This window comes from Taurulus bubalis (genome assembly GCF_910589615.1).
Source record: "Taurulus bubalis genome assembly, chromosome: 1".
Lineage (NCBI taxonomy): Eukaryota > Metazoa > Chordata > Actinopteri > Perciformes > Cottidae > Taurulus > Taurulus bubalis.
In genome coordinates, this window is record NC_136589.1 from 30,891,601 (window position 1) to 30,915,816 (window position 24,216).

Genomic DNA, 24,216 nt, shown 5'->3' on the forward strand with positions numbered 1-24,216 from the left:
TATACATATTAAATGTAAGGGAAGTGTAACTTTTTCAACTTTGTGCTACTAAGGAATGGAGTTACATTATTAACTGGGGTTTTTGTTTTCCTGCTGTTGTGCAGATATTTTTGACTCAGGCAATACTTAAAATTGCATTACATTACCCAAATGAGAGCGTGCCAGGTTTAAATGTGGGTAATGTTGCACAACTGGGGTGTGCAACATGTGTGCGTGCATTTATTGGTATCGGCGTATGACTGTGTGAGGAGGCTACAGGATGAGTCAGAGGAAGTGTGTGTGTCAATGTGCCAGTGTGTGTATATTCTCATTCATCCTGTTCATTGTTTATCTCTATCAAAACAAAGACACACAACATCTGTGAAACAAAGAGTTCTGCCAACACTTGATTCTCTGTCAGTTCCTCTTCTTGACTTTCTCTTTTAATCGTTGTCACTCTTTTTAGACCTTGTTCTGTTTCTGGCTCATTGCTTGGACTATAGTTTGTCTATTGTGGTCCACAATACCTGTTTTTAATAGTTCTCTATTTTCTCTCAACAGGAGTGCCAGCAGCTCTGTCTTTCTGAAGACATTTATGGCATGACGCCAGATCGCACACATCTTTCATTCATCAACTCCTCCTCCTTCATCTCCGCCTACAACTCTCCAGTTAGAAACTCTCCCTTTAGCTCCACCGCATTGATGAGGTAACGTCAAGCTCTACGCAGCGCAGCACCCACCTGCACAAACAGCACCCTGCCCCCTTCCATCTCCTCCTTCTGTCAACCTTTCCATTGCAGCCATGGGGCAGAAGATCTCTGGTGGCATCAAATCGGTAGATGGTCGCGGGGAAAGCGGTGGCTCCCCGTCCTACAGACCGTCAGCTCAACGCCGGCAGCACCCAGAACTGAGGGGAGCGGATTTTGCCAAACCTCCCAGGTTGGATCTCCTACTGGACATGCCATGTGCTGGACTGGAGTCCCAGCTCCGTCACGCATGGAACCCCGACGATCGCTCGCTCAACATCTTCATAAAAGACGATGATAAACTGACATTTCACCGCCACCCAGTTGCTCAGAGCACAGACTGCATCCGGGGGCGGGTCGGATACACAAGGGGTCTCCACGTATGGAAGATCCACTGGCCCTCCAGGCAGCGTGGCACACACGCCGTCGTCGGGGTGGCAACCTCAGAAGCTTCTTTACATTCTGTTGGCTACACGGCGCTGGTGGGGACGGACTGTGAATCCTGGGGCTGGGATCTGGGACGCAACAGGCTCTACCACGACAGTAAGAACAGGGCTCACAGCTCGCTGCCCTCTTATCCTTGTTTCCTGGAGCCGGAGGAGTCGTTCACCCTGCCGGACTCTTTGCTAGTGATCCTGGACATGGACGAAGGGACGCTGAGCTTCATGGTGGATGGACAGTATCTAGGAGTTGCATTTAGAGGACTGAAAGGCAAGAAGCTGTATCCCGTCGTCAGTGCTGTGTGGGGACATTGTGAGATAGCCATGAAGTACATCAACGGCTTGGATCGTAAGTACCATACATCACACTAGCAACACATTATGAGCATGGTTGAGTACTGATGAAGAGTACTCAATGCTGATATTTCATGACGTCTGTCGACGCAATAGTCTTTAAATTTATAGTTCAGTGGCCATCGATACTAGACTTGGAAACTAACGGTGGTAGCCTCATCATGACATGTCGCCACGGGTTCCAGATTGTGGTAAGACTTTCAGTAGTTATGTAACTCTGTAAAGTCAGATAGTACATCTGACATACTTTCTTTGGCCGCAGACAGGGTGAAAGTTAGACAGAAAATCCACATGTTTTGCAATATTCAAGGAAGTGATGACACCGGTTTCCAGTTTAACTGCTCCTCTGCTGTGGTCTGTTTTTTTTTAATGGAAATATTCTCAATGCCATTGCTTGTATTCAAGTTATTCGTCGTGGCTTTGGGTTCTATGCTTAGTGCAGTATTGAAAGGCAAACAAGAATTTGTTTGCTCCTAGACATTAGTGTTGGTAATGGACATCTGGCTGACCTCTGTTTTGAGTTCATTATAACACTTAAAGGTACAGGAGCTGGCCTGAATGTGAAGTTTTCTCATTTTCTCTTGTCTCTGTTGATGCTTCTCTCAGACTCATTTCTCCAGATTGTGCAGAGCAGTTCTCGTGCTCGGTACCTGAGGACGTATTGTTTTCTCATATGTAGTCTTACAAATGGTGCCTGCCGGTATCAACACCATATTACCATTCTTGTTGTAGCTGTTTCAGTGATAGTCTTTTGAGTCGCTTGTGTGACTGGAAGGGGTTGTTCTGCACTAAATATTCCTGATTGTAGCAGCACTACATCTAGCTGCATCAAGAGGTTGTTGTGTCTGTGTAACAGCTCTGTTTCCATGGTATGAGTTGAGGGAGATGAGTTCATAAAGAGCAGTTTGGATGTTGGGTTGAGGTATTTGAATATGTTTTGTTCCCAGGAGACGCTACATTCTGTTTGACTCCCACTGTCTGTCTACGTGTGTGTTATGGAGAAGAGACAGGCTTTCCTCCAGTCTAGGTCTAAACACTGACTCTTTGAACAGCTTGTTTGAAAAGCTCTTAGAAAGACATCATGAACACCTAGCGCACACAGACACACACCTGCCAGGAAGGGAAAGTGTGTGTTGTGAAAATACGCTTATGATCTGACTCTCGCCGTCTCCCTTCCCATGTTTTCAGAACCCCATGGGTCTTATTTGATACCACAACAGTGTGTGTTTTTGTCCATCGCCCACCAGAAAGCTGGAGGAAACCCATCTGCTTCTGTAGTTTGTTACATCTGATTTTTGTTTACCCAATCACCTCAAATTCCTCCATGGAAATTTCTCTCAGAAGTTCTTTGCTCTCAAGGGTCACCACGACATCAACAGACCTTTTTTCTACACTCATGGGCCTCATCCTAGCTTTGCATTTTATGTTGTTGGTCTTGAAACTGCAGCTGGTCAACTAGATTATGAATCAGAATGTAACACAAAAGAGTTGACTGAAATTCATATTAAAATATATGTCTGTGTGTGTGTGCATGTGTGTGTATAGTGTGTGGTAATCTCACACGCTCAGGCTTAGTTCAAAGTACATGCTTTGGCGGTTGAAAGCAAGCTCCTCCCCTCAGCCACTTCACATTTATGGAGCCATCTGATGGATTTCATGGTGAGTCTGTGTGATGAGCCATCGAGGAGAATATGGAGATAATTTGAGCGTGTTCAAAGCCCTTCGCTACTCCAAGCATATACTTCATGCTGTGAAATACGGGTTGACTGTTAAAAATGTGCACAGCTTAATGCATGGAAGAGACTGAAGGGTGAAAGGCTCATCCTGATAGGTGTATCTTAAGGAATATATGGAGAAAGGGAGGCAAGCATGGATGTGCATGAGAAACAGACAGACACTGAGACAGCAAGACATTTAAAAATATACATGTGTGATCAGAGCACAACATAATGAAAAAGAGAAAAGGCCCAACCACATTAAAATGATACAGGGATTGTTTGCCAAAATATTAGTTTCTCGTAGTTTAGTGAAGTAGTGAATACTCACAGGGCGAGGTGAACAGCGCCATGTCATTGTTCTGAAACTGCAGTCTGAATAATGTCCCATTGGACCGAAAGCCCATTTAACAGTTTCTTTACCTAAAAACATCATTCATTGTTCCAAATATACACACTATCTCTTTAAAAAAAGTGCTGGATGAAGTTATCAGACTGTTTGCACATTGGAGAAGCTATTCTTCAAGGCTTTCTTTCAGAAAGAGTCTATTTAAACCCAAACCTAACCAAGTCATGTTGCTACCTAAACCTATATGGAACTTTCTGGGAGGAAGCCTGAGCACTAACTTCTACAATGTGGGAAAAAATATGTTGACGAATAGTGTGTATTTTTGGGATAACGGACTGTCAGAAAAATGGTCTGTTGGTCCAATAGGACATTTTTCAGACTTTTGGAGTTCCGAAATATTGGGGCTTTAGAAGAATGGGCAGTCTCTGAGGAATGAATGAGGAACAGGTCTCGAGGAGGGGAAATCCACTTGGACCACCAAACCTGAGACAGTGCGTTCTCATTCCATTCACACATAACCACATCCAAAGCTGAGGGGTCTTTTTGGGGTTGTTAGTGCTCCATCATTGCTTTGAATCTGAAACAAAGACTGTGATGAGAATACTATCTCCAGTCTCCAGGTGAAATAGCCTCGGGGTGCTCTCTTTGCTGCAGAGTCGGCAAACAGGCTATGATTACTGTCTGTGTCGCGGTTTCATTCATCGTCAGTTTTGAATTGAATTGGCTTGTATGGCCCGCAGATGTCTCGGACAGTGAGAATGAAGTCATAATTGCTGTCTGCCCGTGATTGTAGGGGAGTGTGTGAATAGCATCGCAGCAGTATGTGGTCAGCTAACAGACATTGTATCACATGGCTGTCTGCTGCTGTTTTCTTCCCTGGTAATAGCTTTGAGTATTATCACTTGTGAAATGTGTGAGTTTAAACTTAAATGAGTGTCCCGTATAAATCTGGTCTGTGTGTTTATTGGTGTATGGTCATGATAAATCTTCTTGGTATTTCGGTAATGACTTAATCTAACAGCCCTTCCCATGAGAAGCGACTATTGGATTGTTTGTAAATGATTGTTGTGAGCGGAAACAACATGACTGCAGGGTATTAAAAAGAGATTTATAGACACAGCGTCTTCTCACCACAAACTGTTTGTTTTTCTCATCACTCTGGCACCGCTGCACTACCAGCAGTTGATCATCACTTTGCTCCACCTCAGATCATTGCTCCCATTCCTACAGTAACATGACACACATCGTTGAGACCTATAACCAGCAGCACTCCAGGTTTATGGTAGTTTCGGGAAGATCACACAAAGCAATCAGGGTCAGGGAAGTATATGTGCACTAATGCAAATAAATGCTGAGCGAGGTTCAAACTGCATTATCCTGTAAATGTGATGTCAATTATTCATCTTTCAAGAGCTCCTACTGAGGAATTTCTCCACTTCCATTGTGAGCTAAAGAGATCCCTGTTTGCCAGAACGTGTATATTTCACTTACTCGTTGATAAATTATATACAATTTGCTACCTTGAAGCTCATTGTCACCTGCTTCTGTCTAATGTGTCGGTGCATCACTCACTCACTCACTCACTCACTCACTCACTCACTCACACACACACACACACACACACACACACACACACACACACACACACACACACACACACACACACACACACACACACACACACACACACAGCTCTGTATTCTCTTTCGCCCTGTGTCTATAATTGTACCAATTAGTAGCACTTTGATTCACTACAATGGGAGATGTCTTAGCTTTGGCCCTGATTTGTGGCACTTTCTCTCTCCTCTTCTCTTTGTACTCGAGCTTACACCACACCAAACTCCAATGCAAAATCTGTCAGTTTAATCTTGCCTTCTGTATCAGTTATTACAGAGACCCCCCCAGAATAGAGTTTTTCTAAAGCATTAAAGGCCACTGTTGGGCAAATACGACTGCTATCAAGAAAGCCTTCAATCAAATTTGGGATATTGTTTTTAATTTCAATTGAAGGATTACATTTATTTCCTGGTAGTGATGCTAAAGTCATTGTAGTTTTCCCCATGCAGTTGCTGAAACTGTGACATCTGATCCAAGGTTTGTTATTCAACAGCTGGGATATGATTTAACAGCTCAAACCGGTTTCATCCTCAGACAGTAGCTGACCAGATGACGAGACTAATCATTACTGTTTGAAAGGCAGTAAAGGAAGCAAAAAGAGGTGAAAACAGTGTGGAACAGGGAAGTTGGGTTGAAAAAATGGATGGAAGAGTAAAAGACAGACAGACTGTTACAGTGAGAATAAGTTAAAACCAGGATAAGATCCTAAAAGTTAAAAGGACCATGCTGAAGTTTTATCAGGAGAAGGATGGAGCCAGAATACAAAGGACAATAAGAACAAAAAACTAGAGCGCTAGCAGAGCTGTACAGTTGTGTGAAATATTGTGAATGATACCCAGCTTCAGGATAGAAACTTGTCATATTTTCTAGAGAGTTTCAAAACTGCGTTGCAATACTCCCTCATCTCTGCACCACCCTGTGTCTATTTTACCTGCACTGTGTGAAAAATGTCAAACACACACCATAAAGCCGCACGACTTCCAACTCTACAGAAATGTGACATTTGCATCGTGCAGACACAAATACTAACGCTGGGTTTTTGTTGGGAGGGATTAATTCATACTTCAGAGTCAAAACCACTATTCCAGGCTTATTCAGGTGTCACATTCCAGCAGATCTGTCAACGAGAAGTGACCCGCTTTTTCCCCCCGTAAGCTTGCCTAGCCTAGCGTACACACTCCAGGCCAGACCTAAACCAGCTGCTGCCGCCACTGCTGCTGCATGCAGACACCCATTCACCCAAACACTGAGAACACTGAGATCCATTCATGACCAGCTAGTTTACATGAAGGCCATGGCACCCTGTGGTACCATGCTTTGGTTACATTCAGCATAGAGAGTTGGCCTTCACAGTTATTGTCATTTTGTGTTTCCCCTGTAGATTACATACAGTCGAACCGGAACAAATAGGTTCTGGTAACATGCTGTCACATAATACACCAAGGTCCAATCCAAGGCTATTCTCTATTCGTTATTGTTAGTTCCTTATGCTTCCTTCTTCGTAGCCTAGTCAGTATTAAGGCTTGGTATATTCATCTCTCTGCCGACACTGCAACACAATGAAGGTGACGTTTAATTTGTGCTGCTCAAATAAAAGGAAAACTCAACAGTAACGTATCTTTCCAGAAACAATTTACTTCTTTCTACTAAATAAATGGCTCCAAATCCACCTGCCTCAGGGAGGTCTGCGGATAATCCTGTGAAACTTTAAAAAAGTATATTTTCAGTTTGTGAAATTCCAATCACCCTCACTGTATTCTGAAATTGTAACATGTTTAGACACAACTTCCATTAAGAAAGACAATGTTTTGATTTGGGTGAACTGATCTTTTCAAACTAGTCTATCTCCTGTAGGTTTACCTCAGCTCTGCTTGGGCCGGGCACTTCTGTTTCACTCTGTTCACATTACAGGTGCATTCATGTGTTTGAATTATACATCTTCCTGTTGGACAGAGTGACTCAGCTTCCTAGTGGCAGCCTGCCTGTTAGCAAGCTAGTGCTCACACCAACTGCTCGCTGTGTGATATGTGGGTCAGTAGGTTAGTTCTTTATCTTAACTTAGCTGCTACCTGCAGGCTTGATGGCTTAGACGTTTTATGCCTTCATGATTTGTCTCCCTTTCCTTTTTTTCTGTCACATGTGCATGCCCGTATCTCTTTGATTGCTTTTTCTTTCTTTTCCCCTGAAGTGTTGGCTCCTGCACATTTAGACAAGCCATAAGCAGTTCTCACTAGAGCCCACGCTTTGTACAACCATACAAAAGTATATGCCGTGGGTTTTTCCTACCCAAGCCCAATTTTCGAGTGGCTCCAATTTTTTATTCTGTTAAATTCAGGCTGGACTGATGATTTTAAAATGCAAACTCAAGACAATTTTCCCCCTAAAATTGTGTGAGCAATTTGCGTCTGCACGTGCACTTTAAACTACATAAAACATATCATCGGCCGATTGTGTAAATCTTTAAAGTGATTAATTATCAGTGCCTACACAGACATTTTGCAGAAGCTATTAAATAACTGAGTGGAAGCAATCTATATTCTCCCCAAATGTAATGTCTTACTGGCAACTCTGTGACGACCCGGTGTCACTCATCTCACTCCAAACGCTTGGACGGAGTCGTTAGTCAGTCAAGTCAACATTAACCAATCTCTTACCTAACTGACACACCACCCTGACGCGTCCAAAACTTAGTTTGAAGCTCAGGACCACTGACCAAGTGTTGGTATTTGCCCAGTTGGGAGTGAGAATGTGTTGTTTGTGACCTTGATCTTCTGGACATAATCTAACGAAATGTCTATGATTGACTGGTCTGAAACTGCACCACAGGATTATATGACAAAGAAAAGGCTCAGATGTATGTTTGAAAGTGCCTCATGTTTCCTTCTGCATCCTGTGCTTTGAGATCTAAACAGCTCCAGCTCCAGTGGGGAACAGTGGTGTCAAGTCAGCCTGCTAGTAATCAAATATTTAACAGCAGCGATGAATAGAGGAAATGGGGAAAAACTGGCAAAGAAATACAAGAATAGGATTAGGGAAACTGGCAACACGCAGGAGAAGACAAACAGAGAAATGTGTCCAAAACAGGAAGCCTAAAAAGTGAAGAGAGTAATGTATTGTATGCTGTCTAGTGTCGTAGCTTTCAGGAAAGAAGCAGCCTACTGACAAAAAGGAGGCATGAGTAAGGAAAACATTGTGAGAATGTGGAAAGATAAATAAACCACAATATACAAACAATGAGACGGAGCAGCAGTGAGATGTGCGACTTATCACAGATCAATGTGTGGCAGCTGGAATGAAGACGGGATAATAACAGACAAAGAAAGAAAGGGGTGACCTGAGAGACATGGAGAAGACACAAGGTTTAACGAGTGAGCGAAGGGCCAATTGAAAGTCTTTTCAAGTGACTGGTGTTAGTTCTGAGGAGGTCATAAGCGATGAAAAAATGAAGGAGGATGGCTGCTCAGGGAACTGAGGCAGTAGGGAAACAGGCTGCAGGGCAAAACTTTGAATGATTAGACAGATTCCTTAAGACAAGTTCAATGCAGAGTAGCCTTTTTAACACCTTTTATCCTCGATGATTTGGTGAAGAGACACTACTGTTTTATTTCCGTTTTACCAATTTGTTCCACTTTAATTGTTTAATCTGCTCCTTGTCATTGATTCCACCACATGAATGGGCTTTTATTGATCCATACCAGTTTTTGTGAGCACCCCGAGGTCAGAGACATAAGTACCTGCTCGAGGTAATGAGCAACCCCAACACAGGAGCGTGACATTTATCTTATTTAACATAAATAATGAATACCATTTACAAAAACTGTTTCAGAAAGGCACTTTTGAAATCTGAACGAACTGCTCTAGATCAGCCCCCTGTTCCTGTACAGGAAACTGAAGGCATTATTGATGGTGATTCACAGATATAGCTGTCTCTATAGCAACCCGACTGTTAACACCTTCACCTGAGATTGCCTCGAAGATATTAAAAGCTGGATGCTGGAAGCTTTTGTACAACTCAAAGATAATGGATTTAAAAACTGTTTTTGGTTCCCCGTGCTTCACTAATGAACCAGGCAGCCTATATTCCAATATAAATGTTGGAATGATGATAGGATTCGTGTAATAACTGATCATCAGTGTACATGGCAAACATTTTTTAAGTCCATTAAATAAGCACAGTAACAGGTCTGCGTGTGTGTGATGTGCCTGGTGTTGCCCTCGGGACAGTCGTGACCTGTTACAGCAGCTGCTGCCATCTCAATGTGAGATATAGTGTATTCAATAGTTTAACTTTGAACATTCTTATGTTCCTTTGCAACAGCAGAACTCATGAGATGGACTTTGTGTGGTTTTATGTGTAGCACATGTGTTTGTTTCTCCTTGCAAACACTCACCAAGGAGTCTGTTTGCAACACCAAATCTATTGTTTGCTTTCTGCCAGTCTGCTGCCGGATAACAACTAGATAGTGGCAGGCATGCTTGCTTAGTTACCAACTGTCAAATAGATATTTTTTTAATTTAGGATTGTTGATTAAAAAATGAAACTTCAGAAACACAACCACAGGTCAAAATTGAAATATTTCTACATTGCATAATTTTTAGTCAGCATCACTATTTATTGCATAATTTTATTTTAGCCTCTTTACCCTGACGTTATTTTTCACATTCTTGTATAAAACCTCACCCAAGAAGACGGAAAGGGAGAGATGGAGATGGAAGAGTATAAACAGAAGGATGGTTAGCCAATGACTGATCAACAAAAGGAGGGAATTATATAAAGGCTCCATGGGGAAAGGATGAAGGAAAAAGAGAAAAGGGCAGAGAAAAAGCATGAAATCCTTAATGCTGGTGCTTCCTTGGGAGTCGCATACCTTCAGGAGCCAACCAGTTAACATTTTACTGTACCACAAGTAAAAGTGGTAAAAGCCCTGTGGTCAATGCTATTAGTTTTGTAAAACAGAAATGTCTGTTAAAAAGACGCTGAGAAGAAGATGAGAGACGGGCTGAATCACAGCAGAAAGAAAAACAGAGTGATTTCACACCTGATTTCACACCCCATTCAACCCTGTTCTCTGTTTACCATTTACCCCTTTTTGTTCCACTGTGAGAATGTGTGAGAGAGACAGAATCTACCTGACATAGGTGTTGGTGGAACAATATAGCATTTACAGTATTTGGACCTAAGGAGAAGGTCAACCTGTGAGAGATTCATTTGAATGCCATTAACTTCCAAAAATAAACCTTAAACAGCATTAAAACCATTTGATGCACCACAACTCCATCCATCAGAGATTCAAAGCAATTCATGCGAGCAAGGAAAGCCGAGGAGCTGAAATCAGTTTTGAAAGCTCAACCCTTGCTTTTTTTACAAACACATAAATCCTCCGCTGCCACTATGATTGTGAGCCACGCTTTTCTCAGACACAAGTACCTTCTTTGGATGACAGAAGGAACACATACTATTACCCATTTGACACACACACACACACACACACACACACACACACACACACACACACACACACACACACACACACACACACACAGGTTCAGCATTTTAAACGGGGCAATCCAATCACTCACCATTCCCTTAATGACTGAGAGCAAGATAGTCAGTCCAAGCTTTGTCTCCTTCCCTCTTGGTTCAGGAAGCTGTAGCGTCGGCCTCTAATCAACACTTCAATTTGGCGACTGACATCACCAATTTACTGACAGACTGAATTCCTCTGTGCACTCTCATGTATTCAGCTCTATTCAAAAGTCTTTCCTGCCTCTCTCTTTCTCTCTCGTATTTTTCTGCCGGATGAAGGAAGCTCTCGTACGTCATTCGCTTCACTTGTTGTTCTTTTTGTGGCTTTGCTGAATTAGATGTATGTTTTCAGTTTGGCCGATGAACACTGAGTTGTTGGACCAAAAGTAAATAGCTGAAGCTTAATGCTACCCAGGGCACTGAGAGCTTGTAGTCAGTCAACAACACTGCTTTTCTCTTAGAGCTAATGGTTTGGCGACTGTTGTCCATCTGTTCATGCTGTTTCCATGACAGTCCTTATTTAACGTTTCCTGTTTGTACATCTTGTGAGATGATGTCATGACTTCAGACAGGTGAACAGAGTTTGTCTTAGCACTCAGGAAGCCTGTGCAACAGAGAGCAGAGGCATGGTGTAATGGGTTTTTGTTCATGTCCTTGAAAAAAAAACTTAATTTCACCTTTGGAAAGTTTACACAGCATTTTTGCTCTTTTCCTAAACCGCAGTTTCCCACCTTCAAACATGAAGCTGTTTAAGTGTAGCGCCTCGCTCAAAGGTATCTCAACCCAACTATTCTTACTCTTCACAGTAAGTGGTGTTGCTCGTTCACTTTTACATTTTTTCATCCATGGGTTCACAAGAAAATATGTTCACAAGAAAACATGTTTTGCAGGTAAACGGAGAAGGCATGTAACCTGGTGACTGTATATCCACATACACAAGCAGCAGCAGTTCAGGGATCAGATTTATCCCCGACCTTAGGTTGAAAACAATACCTACTTATTTGAACAGCTTTGGTAATGCTCTCCTTTCATCCTACCGCATTGTTGAAACAGAAAGTTGTTGTGTGACGTGCACATTTGTGAAAAGCTGATTAGAAATCTGGTTACATGTATACATGGCCAAGAAACTGGGCTTGAGAAATTAGGTTTCTACCTGGAAACTTAAGTGCATGTAAACACTGACGGAGCTGAACAGCTACACAGAACACCAACAATTCTCAGGCCGATGCTTTTTACTATCTAATGTAGGTAAAAATGAGTGCAATTTAGGTTTATTTGACTAGTGATGAATCCCAGGCACCTGCTGTTGTATTAATTGTAAATCCAATGTGCATTGTTCACTTAGTAGTAATATTCAAATACATCAATACATGTAATTTAAAGCAAACCGCCAACATTTTATACAGACTTTTTCTTTGCCTTTGAAAGCTGGATAAACATGCATTTTGTGCACACAGGATTACTCTTTACTAATGTCTACAATTAGTGTTTGTATTGTTGTGAATATTCTTGCAGCAGCTTTGTATGTCGTAACCTTGGAGACCAACAACCCAAAGTGACAGGGCTGAATCTGACCTCCGTCACATCTCTCTTAGGAGCACAAATTGCCCGTTCTGCCTTTTCCTCCCTTTCAAAACAAAACCATGTGTTCTTTTTGTATTCTCAGTTCCCTCACAATATGTGAATGAGTAATTGTATTTGTAGATCAAAACGTTTGTTACATTTAAACATCTGTTCTCAACCCACAAGTAGAAAATGATTCTGAAACACTTCAGTGACACAAGAAAAAATAAAAAGGTCACAGTGAGCTTGATACACAGACTTGGGCTGGTTTTGTAAAATGTTTAAGATTCATGTAAGAATCTTTCAAAGTTATCTGTGCCTACTTATCAGAGACACCATGACCTGCAGTCTAGCCCAACCTGCCCTGCTGAAGTTACTGAGGACCAAAGAAATGTTGAGACCGTCAGAGATTTGTAATACTGGTTTAATCTTCATTACAGTGGAGTTAAGACATGGTTGTTGGTTTTATACTACATTTTGAATTGATATGATCAGTTGTTATCGGATCTAAAACTCTCATTCTTGTCTTCTTGGATGTTATTTTTTACTTTTCATGATGTTGATTGTGACAAAATGTTATCAATCTTTTTTAATCTGGTGTGTTTGTGCGATAGATGACTGTTGTGCTGTAAAATAATTCATTGTTAAGTGTGCTACAATAGAATGAGTGGAGGGCGTTGCCTTGCTGTGAATCGTTATAGACGGAGAATGTAGCTGCATTGCAGGTCGTTTTGCCTCAATGGTTTTAAATGGATTTGTGTAAGAGTTAAGTTAACATGCCTAAAGTTACAGAGGATGTGGAAGGAAATTGAGGCATATCACAAACATCTTTATGTGCTATACCTCTTTTTAGCCTCACAGAGAAATTACAACAATATCTGCCTAAGTACACAAAAACAGGAGGCAGTGGTGCTTTTCTCTCCTATAATTAGCTCGGCTCCTCTGTTGAAAACAGGAGGCCCGTAGAACAGCTCGTACAATTGAGGTACTGGAGGACTGGAGTAGAAAAAGCTGACGTGAATTTTCCCCCAAAACATTTTAATTGTTTAATTTGCATGTTAAATTATCCAGCCAGACCAATCAATGAAAAAGCAATTAAACACATAAATATCCAAGACAATAAATAAGGAGATAATTAAGACAGATTTGGAGTTTTGGGAGTGTATTTTTTCAATTTTGATGAATCTTTTGCACGAAGCTCGGTGAATCGTGTTCAGGAGCTGCCACTGTTCTACACGAACACTAAAGGAATTTAAATCAATCTGATTTTCTAACGCAAAGAAATTCGGCTTCAGCTGAGCAATTCATTATTTTTTACAAAAACTTTAGAGAACAGTTCAACCTTTGTATCTAGTTGTCCTGACTTAAAGTGTGTGTCGGTGGCCCACACATGGTTTACTAGGTAATTTGGTCATGTATTATATATTTCACATCTTTGCAAAGTTAATGTGTATAGTTTGTTCACTGTGTGTGTGGCTTTAAAATATGTTTTAGCTGTAGGTAGTTTGACAAGTTGGTTCCTCAAACTTTTGCCTCATGGCAGCAACTTGTATGAAAAAGAGGACCAAACATTGCCAAGAAGTGATGTAATCATAAACTACTGCAGCTCAGGAGTTCTTCAAGCAACATCCAATGATGTTTGCTCCATGTAAGAATTACACAAAGGATATATACAAATATATTTCCACAACAAAATAACACTTTTATTATTGCAACGTGGAAAGTAAAAGTAGCAACTAAATCCACCTTGAGCTTCTTATGGAAAACTGCTGATATTGAACAGACATGCAGCAACTCTGGGATGGATGGATGTTGCTAGGTTACCTAAAGAGAGAAAAGTGACACCAGAATAGGTGCCGCTTCATGGGATTTTGTTCAGACCACTGGCTCCATCATCTTGTGCTTTCAAGGGGAAAAACATGCTGATGTGCATCGTGTTGCTGCTCTGAGCAGAGAACATGTCTTGCACTCTGTGCTGAAAGCTAAAATATTCCAGCTTTAAGCTAAAGAACGTCAGTTGTCTCATAGCAACAGCAGTAGCTATGAGGGGCACTTCCCCCAAACAGCTGTTGCATTGCGAGATAGAGAGACGTGGCTGCTGCCAAAGTTGTTTTTACCTCTGTGTCGTGACTTTCTTGGAGAGCACTCTGTTACTATGAGCTGCTCTTTGACAAGGAAAGCCATTACAATGTAAGATGGGCGTTCCCTCTTTTTTAACGTTTCTTTTGCTTTTGTCATGTTACACCAGTGTCCTTTATTTGACAGAGATGTGAACTACTGACCAACAGTGATCTTTGATATTACATGAGACAGATTTTGGATTTACACATTAGATTAGATATTCCTTTATTCGTCCCGCAGTGGGGAAATTTGCAGGATTACAGCAGCAAACAAGTAAAATGCACACAAGAGACTAAGTAATATAAATAAACAGTAAAACAGTAATACAAATAAAAACAGTAAAGAATGCACAATAACAATATTATATATATATACAAAATACAAATGTGTTTATATTGCACAGATGAGGTGGTTAAAGTGACCAAAGGGAATGAAGTGTTTATTTATTTTATCGTTGTGGTCTACTGAGAGCATAAGCTTAGATGATTGCTTTGAATATTGGGGAACACATAGTTCATGCCCATTGTGTGTCATAAGCCTGCACAGCTGTTTCATGACAGCTGTAACATTGATCAAGTGGAGCAACAGTGTTACCTGAGCATGTTGTACCATTTCATTTTATGCAATGAAGCCCAATAAAAAATATTTTATATCAAATTCAAGTTAATTATGTCAGAGGTGTACAATGACCTAGGGGGAGAAGATTAAATGGAATGGTAAATGGATTTTTATAGAGCTTCAACCTTGCATGTCATTCCCCCATTCACATCTGTTCATCCAGTACACTGATGGCAGGAGCTACCATGCAAGGTGCCACCTGTCATCAGGACCATCTAAGTATTCAGACCCACAAAACCCACCCGAACATGTCTTTTTTATTCCATGCATTCTTCTTTTTGTCAAAATCTGGCACCTATGTTACGCACAATGCAACTCGACGGCTTACAATTCAGATTTACAGCCGCTCCCTCTGCAGCCACAAAATCCTTTACAACACTTATTTTTACATTCACAGTAATACTCCCTAAGAACTGTAAATAGACTTTAATGTCCAATAGAGTTCCCTTTAATGCTCAAAGACTAAGGATATTTGTTTTTAGCACTTTTAAACCTAAACTATTTAATGTGACCGAATGATCCAGTTCCACAGCAACCTTTAATTAAAACAATACATGTTTTTATTACATTTTGGCAATCAAACTCATCCATGTGCCCTGCAGAGATGTGCAGGCTTTGATTCCAACTGACATACGTACAAATGTATTCACTGATGGCTTACGCAGTGTAACCACGAGGAACTGACTGCTGAAAGCATCTGGTGTAGTGTTTGGTTGCAGTGAAACCCCGTAAACATACTGTATCTTTCATAAGTGCTGACGCACAGAAGACGTCTCAGACCAAATTAGTGTCACAGCGGCTTTCCATGTCTAAATAAAGGAAGCTGTTGTCTGCACGCTTTCTTCACTCGGATGCTCTGCCGTATCTCTAAAATTAATACTGGCCTGAAATGTTTTTATTGCTCCAAATAATGCATCGACAACAAGCTTTGGGCTTTTGGGCGTATTGGTTTATAATTACTGCACAGTTTGAATTAAGTGAACCAATTCCAGTGTCAGGGGCAGAAATGTTTGTTCTATCTGATGTTGTGTATTTTGGGCTTTTCTGGCCCTGCCTAATGTCCCGGGCCGAGACTGACCTCGTTGGTTACAACACGACTGACCTTGCTCGGGATCATGACTGTGAGCCAGAGATGAGGATTAACTGTCTGTGTCGGCCGTGGAGAGACAGCAATCCCTGAAGCCAATTGACAATTTGTTCAGATGTAATGAAATGGATGGAAGACCACACGTCTCTCAGTTCTGCCGTAAAAGCCTGCATGCAGTGACAGTGATTGCCTCATTTTAGCAAATTGAAAAGGCAAAAGAAATGAACGAATAATGACAACCTCAACCTTTCTTTGTTTATATAATTTGACAGTCCTTTTTAATTGATAATTTCTCATACATCTGCCTTTCATAAGCACTGATTTACCAGAATGTTTGCCTATTCCCACGTTTCTTAAGCATTCCCAGTATTTGGGAATGTGTACTGGTCTTTGGATCTTCTGACATTCCTGATCATTTTAGACACAAAACCAATTCAAGAAATCTTGCTATAACCAGATTTACAATTACAAACCTGCAAGGGAACTGCACATTTTGCCAATACTAGATTTACCCAGTACTGGAAGTAGAAACAAAACAAACAACAAGTGCCCATACTCCCCCAACTCATGTTGGTGTGTGTAACAGCTGGAATTAGTGTAACCTCTGGGAGATGTCTCCTGATCAAATGAATCTCCTGGAGCTGGGCAGTCTTGTGGCAACAGCAGGTTTATTATGTCTCTGCATTCATGACAGAAAAGGACACATATAACGGTCAGCTCCTGTGGACATCTTCAAGGGATCCTCCGTTACTCTGAGGATTTCCCAGTTTTTATAAACTCTTACAGTGAGACAGTGATCGTATAGTGGATTAATGTGAATAAAATAAATGAAAAAAAGAACAGAAAATGTTTCTCTCTTAAAAGGCATGAGGAGAACACAAAATACATATGTACAGATTTCACACCGTGGACTGCTACCCTTTTCCAACACACCTCACATTACACAATAACAACTGTGTAACTGAGCAAAAACATGTAGACTATAGAAAACACCTCTGCACGTCCAAAACATTACCACAACAAGAGAACAACATACTGTAACATACCTGCATTCATGACAGAAAAGGACACATATAACGGTCAGCTCCTGTGGACAGCGCGTGCTCTATCTAGAAAGACGGCATCACGTTAGTGTTAGCTAGCTACTCTGCTGACTTTCTTACTGGCAATAAAACAAAATATAAAACGAATAGTTAACTTAAGAAAAACAGGCAAATATACTCTCAGACAATAACTTTACAAACAAATAAAGCCAGCTCAACTCTTAAATACTTTTACAATTATCTTATCTACTATCTTTTCCACAGACATTCATAGACACGTTACCTTCAAGGGATCCTCCGTTACTCTGAGGATTTCCCAGAGTCCGTTGCGTCTTATATTAAGCGCAGGTACACATTTGCAACAGCAGGTGGCATAGGTTTCCCATTTTAGCTGGATTTGACATGAACCTATTCAACTGTGTTACATTAGCACATCGTTATTACATTAATTTCTACAGTAAATAAAATATAGTCTTCTCAGAGATAAAACTATGCAATTTCACATAACGCACAAAAAGCTTAAATACTAAATGTGCTATATAAGTATTTATATTATTGTTTAGCCGACACACATCACAGCCTTCATCTGAATGTATACTTCTTTTGGAAATGTTTTCCCTGTAAAATCATATTCTGTAAATCCAGGCTGATCTATAATTTATCCTTAGATGGTGCCTAATTTAAGTTTTAAACCGTTTTAAAAGTTGGCAGCAGTGAACAAGTATACATGTGCATCAGTCTTTTTAGTACGTTAAAGGAATAGTTTTTGGAAATACATGCTCAGGTGGAGTCACTGGGTCAGTTTCAGCTGAGCCAAGCTGTCCAGCTGGACTAATGCCAGTGATTGTGACCGTAGTTACTTTAGGCAGGCCGTGTTTGAACTAAAGGCTAAGCTTTGACCCCTATTAGGCTAAAATTAAGCCATCATTCCAGTTTTCGCTTCAGTTCTCTCCTCCATCTCTCCTCCGCTATCAGAGCTTGTATCCCACCGGTCTTCCTCACTCAGTGTCTTCAGCTTCGCTCTCTCCTCTTCATCTTCCCCTTTATTTATCTTCCTCACCGCACATTCCTCCTTGTTCTCTTGCTCTTTCCTTGGGCTATCTGCCTGCTCTTCTTCTTCTGTCTCTAACCTCTGCTCCCGCTGTGGCTTTATGCTTATCTTCGTCTCGGTTGTCTTTTGTTTTCTCCTCACACTACCCACATCTTTCTCTGCCTCCAGTCAAGCTCTCAGTACCTGCTCCCTCAGGCTAAATTCCCCTTCCGGCCTTCGGCACATGTGAAGGGAAAAGTGCCACCGTCGGTTCTCCTGCAGCACGTCCTCCCCTTTACCCAGTAGCTCTCTCACCGGCTCCTGCTTTCCTTCCTTTCTTCCGTCTGCCTCATCTCCTATGCTCTTCCTTCCTGGGCCTTTGTTATTTTTTTTTCCAAATCCCTTCATGTTTCTTAACACCTCAATTCACCAACTGCGTCCTTATCTCTTGCTTGCCAGTGACTTGTTATCAAACATGTGGTATTGATAGCAGCACTTCAGCCAACGCAAGGCAGGGCCTCACGTTTGGATTTGCTCCTCCACACTGCGCCCTCTTCCCCTCAGCCAGTCTCCAAGTGTGAACAACACTGTTGTGTGTGTCCAGACTGCGGAGGTGAAGATCTCCATCCTTCTCTCCACAGCAGGGTGTTACTAGTGGACATCTTGCCTGTACGGGACCAACCAGCTACGTATTAAGTTCACAGGAAGCTGGTGAACTTTTTGCTGCACCTGACACCTTGAACCTTTTTTTATTTCAAAGATTTGCGAACTTGGCATTTAGTTTGTCTAGTATGCTCGTTATACCGTAGAATGATCAATTACTGAAGTCATGAAAGGCAGAGAAAGGAGAAGAAAGAGAGTGAATCTATCCATCTCATTATCCATAATCTGTAATTGTGAGGCTTATTTTTTTAATCCTCTTCCTTGCTGTATTTTTTTTACAGGAATTTATTCACTGCAGGTTTTATTAGCATTACTCGTGAGAAAACATTTGTTCCGAATATATTCCTGCTGTATTTGACTGCAGAAGTGGTCTTTGATCTGGAGCTGTCGGCAAAGCACTAAAGGCCTCTCTGCCCCTGATAGTGAGCATAGATCAAATACAGAGTATGAATTCTGGGCATGTGTAACATGTGCTTGGCAAGTCATATTTCTGCTTAGAATTGCATACAATTTCATCCAGCATTTGAGAAAACTTTCAACAAATTTGTATTTTCGGTTAAAAAAATGAACCTTCCAACATCTCCTGGTGCTCCAGCCTCCCATTGTTCTCCTTGTGGGTGATCTCTAGAGACTCCAGCTGTAATTTCCCTTGATAATAACGGTGGTGAAACCAGGTTTACAGGATGAAATACCCATAACGTGAAGTCTTGTATTACGACAACAGATTTGACGATATTTAGTGCTACGTTAATAAGAGGATTCTCATAAAGCAGAGCTTTACTATATGCAGTAAATGTAGTTACTACAAATTAATTGTTTGATGTTGTGTGAAGAACATGATCAACACTAATAACTGCATGATGGAATAATTCATGTGTTAATTTGGATTAAACACCAAATATGGTTTGGGAGTAAATTGTTGCTGCTAGTGTATTTTATGCTCCTGATGTGTGCATCAACATGGCAGGTGCGGCACAGTACAGCAGTGTAGAGCATCATTTAAATGCTTGACGTGGATTTCGGCCAATTGTTCAAACTCAAACTACAGTAACTTTAACCAAATTACTGTAATTGTAAGTTGTATTATTACCACAGTAAACTCATTACGTGGTATAGCATAAACACATCCATCATTTGACTCTGATATGTCATTACCTCACAGGTTTGAATTCCTGGCTATCCACAGAAGCTTCATGTTTACTTCCACCATCATTGTTTAAATGTCTCAAGGCTCTGCCACGTGATCTGTGTGTGTGAATCTACTGGTTTCCCTCTCTCTGTCATTATCGGTGCGCTAATGTTTGGTCCATCTACGACCTTAATCTGAGTTGGTGCACCTCACAGAATATAGTTTACCGTGAGTATTTGTTTGTGCATGTGCTCCAGTTTGTGCCATCTTTTGTCTTTCTGAAGTCTTCATCCTTAATTGTTGGGTCCAGTGTTTTTGAAGCTCAACATATAGGGACAAAAAGCCAGCAAAATCAGCAACACCAATTTGGACTACTCTTTCTTTTAAAAGCACCGTCTTGTGAGTCTTTGAACTTTATGGAATTGCGATACTGAATTGCTGCACTATGACTTGAGTCAAGTAAATGTGTGATGAAATGCTGTAATTTACCTCTTGGTATTCACCTACCATGTCAGCTTAGAGTGACTCCCAACATTACACAGAATGACTTTGGGTAATTTCCATAAAGCAGGTATTAACTTGTTGCGTTCAGTTACAGGTTGTACTTGAAATGGAAGCGGAGGTAAGCATAAGGATAATGACACATAATGTACAGCTGTATTCTACTTTAAAGATAAGGTCTTTGCCTCTTCCTGTAAATCCGCTGATGTCTCATTTAAAACCATGAGGGTGGAGTATCACACTCCACTGACATGTAACCTTTCTGTCTCTTCCTCCAGCCTCTCTTTCCTCTCTCTCTGTTTTCTCTCTCTGATCTTCAGTGTACGTGAACAAACACAAAGATAAACACACACTCTGACCTGCAGGTAAAGCCTAAGAAGGGTCAGCCGGGTTTTCCTCTCTTTCATGTTGGTGGTGAGAGGCTGCCTGCAGCGTGTGCGCACGTGTGAGCGCTCATGCTTGTATATGTTAACGCACATGTCTTCCTTCTTTCGACTAAATCCATGAGGTTTCCCCAAGTCTCTCCTCTATTTCACCTTTAACCTTTCTGTCGTCATTTGTTTTTCTCTGTTCTGTTTTAAACTTTACTTCTTCGATCCTTTTTTACCTCATGTGTCTCAACTTCACCTGATTTGTCCTCCTCTCTATATCTTTGTTCTTTTATCTGACACACACACATAATGATGCTGCCCATTACATCTGGACACGTTGGTCTAACGTGGCTTAATGTATGGAGATATTATTAATTATTTATTCCCACATTCTTAAATCTATTCATCTGCTATAAATTATAGACATTTTATCTTCCTTGTAATGGTTATTTTCTAGCTATTTTTCTGTCTTCTACACTACCAAGGAACAAATAGTTGCAATTAATAATATGAAAAAAGATATGTTTTGCATGTATCGTATTACAAATGACAGATTATTCCCTTCTATTTTATTCTTACACATTTTAATTGCAATCATTGATAGTGATACAATGGTGCAACCTTGGTTAGACTCAATATAAACAGACATTAAACCTGCATTAATTATTCTTTTGGCCACATAACAAACTTCATCATTACATTGACGAATCATCACGTTACAAAGTTAAAGATATGGTGAACATATTAGTAAACAGTTGTCTATTTACACACCCACTAGACTAGAAACAACATTAGTTATAAGGTTCATTTAATTTATTGTGAACCAAAACAGTAAAGTTGCTGTTCACGACTTTAAAATGCTAGAACTGCAGTGTTCGGTGTGTTTGTCACTTCAAATAACGCCTTTAAAATGTTACATCTTTTCCATTGTTCGTATACTAAATATTGATTACAGCTGTTGCCATTTGACTATTCACACTCGTTCTCTGTCCGACTGAACAGGTTACTCATGTTGTTGTTGTTTTTTATTCACTCAAACAAAATGCCACAGTGGATCAACATCAGCACTTTCTCTGCAGATTACACCCACAGGGCTGAATGATGTTTAATCATGTTTGAAAAACTGCATGTAAGCAGCAACATTAATTGAAAGTGTGCTTAGTAAATCATGGCCACAATTTTTTTTCTAATATTGGCATTTTTATGAATAGGGTCCACCTACCTGCAGTTTGTAACTGTCAAGAATATTTTAAGGTCAGACAGGCTGACTGTGCTCTCTCCATTTCTATTTATCACCCTCTCTCCTCTTCGTGTCCACTCTCCTCTCTCATCTCATGACCTCTTCCCATCTTTCTCTGCTTCATCTCCCTCCTCTTCCTCACCCTAGTCCTCCTCCCACTCCTCCGCTCCCCTTATATTTCCACCTCTCCTTCACATCTTTCATCCTCCTGTTTCTCTTATCACTCTGCCTCTCATCCCAGAGGAGACGGCGAACAGTGGGTTTACAGTAATGCAGGATGGTACAGAGAGAACGGGGCTTTAAAAAGAAGCACTGGCATGTCTTATATTACCACCAACTCCTCTCTACTAGCCAGCTCTGCCCACAGTGCCCATCTTTCTGTGTGACACTAATGTGGCCGGTAAGAAATGACTCATACCACAGGATCTGCACAAACAATTTAAGCACCAAAGTTAAAGATGGAGATTGTTTAGTGAGGATATCAGAAAAAAATCATTTTCACACCCTCCTCTCTTAAAGCTGTGTGGGACGGCCTTAGTACAACTAAGTTTGCCATTAGTCCTCCCATCCTGCGGCTGCATCCTTTTTTTAGTCCAAAAGGGTTTTCTAATAAATCCTCCATGGATTGTAGCAACATTACTGCATTAGTTCTGCACAACACACTGCTTCAGTGTGTGTTTAAATGTGATTGTGCTATAAAGTGATGGCGTAATACAATGTGCTGTGTAAGAGGATACAGGACACCACCGGAGGTACATTAGTGACGGATAACGCCGACTTCTCTCAGTAGCTTTGAAGCACACTGGCGTTAGGAGTTCAGCGTCTTGTGTGTTTGAAAAGGAGTACACTGTGCACTAATCCTTTCATTTGTTGTGTTTTTTTAAATGAGGTCTGAATATAGTTGTTTTGTTCAGTTTCTCTCAACATTACTGAGCTGTTTTTACTGCACTGTTGTACTCTCTTAGTAGATCGACTGAGGTTGGTCACTGTTTAGCATGCAGTGCAGCAGAGCTGTTAAAGTAAAGTAAAATAAATACACTTTGATTGGTCTAATAGTACAAAGTTAATTTTATAGTGTTTCTGATCTACTGATTACTTCATTTTTATTACAGATAAAGATTTTTTCCTAAATCAATTTGTCCCTGTGTTGCTCCTCACATTGTCCTCACATGTAATGAGTGAGCGGGCAGCCTCTGCAGCAGTTTTAACAAGAGGTCCTAATTTTTAAGTCAATAAAAAAAAAATTGGCCTACTAATATGAATATTATTAGCAGTTCTCATGCTACAGTAGCAAACATTCTGGTAACAGTGTGTGTGTAGCTGCTCTGGTGGTTACACATAAGCAAAACATGAAGATTCTGATATTCTCCTCAAAATATCTTATTTTAACATCTGTCATGCAACTGGAACATTATATTTTAGGCTAATACAGGCTAATACAGACAGATCATCCCAAATCTATGTAACTACAGCTGGATCTCTTTTTACAATTTCTGATGTACTTGGAGCCACAGACATATTTCTGTTTGTAACAAAAAGTAATGAAGTTAAATAGCCCTACATGTGACTCTGTCCTTGACCGAGCTTGAAGCCTATGTTTATGCATCGCCGGGGATTTTGTTTACATTTTTTGTTTGTTTACTTCACATCATTTGAGTTTGTATTTGATCTTTCTTGATTTTAGTATTTGTGTATTTGTCGGTTTGATTTCCTCTATTCGTGACCTTGCATATGTATGCACTCTTTGTGTCTGTTTATCTACCTTGTTCTTGTTTGTGTTTCACGTTTTAGAAAAACACACAGCAGTGGGTCGATAGTACGGTGTTAGAAATAGCTTTGGAATAGCATATATATAATAGGTCTTTATTGAGCTGTTTGTAATTTTATCCTATAACTGTTTACTCTGTGTATATGTATACAGCGCTTAGATTGTATATTATTCCACATTTTACCACTGTTGTTGTGTACAAACTTTGTATTTACAGTTTAGTTCATTTTCATATTATATTGACTTTAATTAAAGGATTAAAGGATTACATGCTCCTCTAAATTCTTCATCCTCTCGGGTTTAGAAGCACTTCCAAAGCCAACCAGATAATCAAGAAAACTGCATTGTCATCAAG

General features: G+C 40.6%; 1 protein-coding gene across 1 annotated transcript in view; it reads left to right on the top strand.

The window, feature by feature from the left end:
• Positions 1–781: 781 nt before the first annotated feature.
• The window catches only part of LOC306735211 (SPRY domain-containing SOCS box protein 4-like), a gene marked incomplete at both ends in the record, with an annotated part of 32,719 nt that continues 9,284 nt past the window's right edge, over positions 782–24,216 (top strand). Inside the window, one exon of the mRNA XM_079216661.1 lies at positions 782–1,514. Within this exon, the coding sequence (XP_079072787.1) occupies positions 782–1,514 (733 nt within the window). The remainder of the gene's footprint in view (positions 1,515–24,216) is intronic.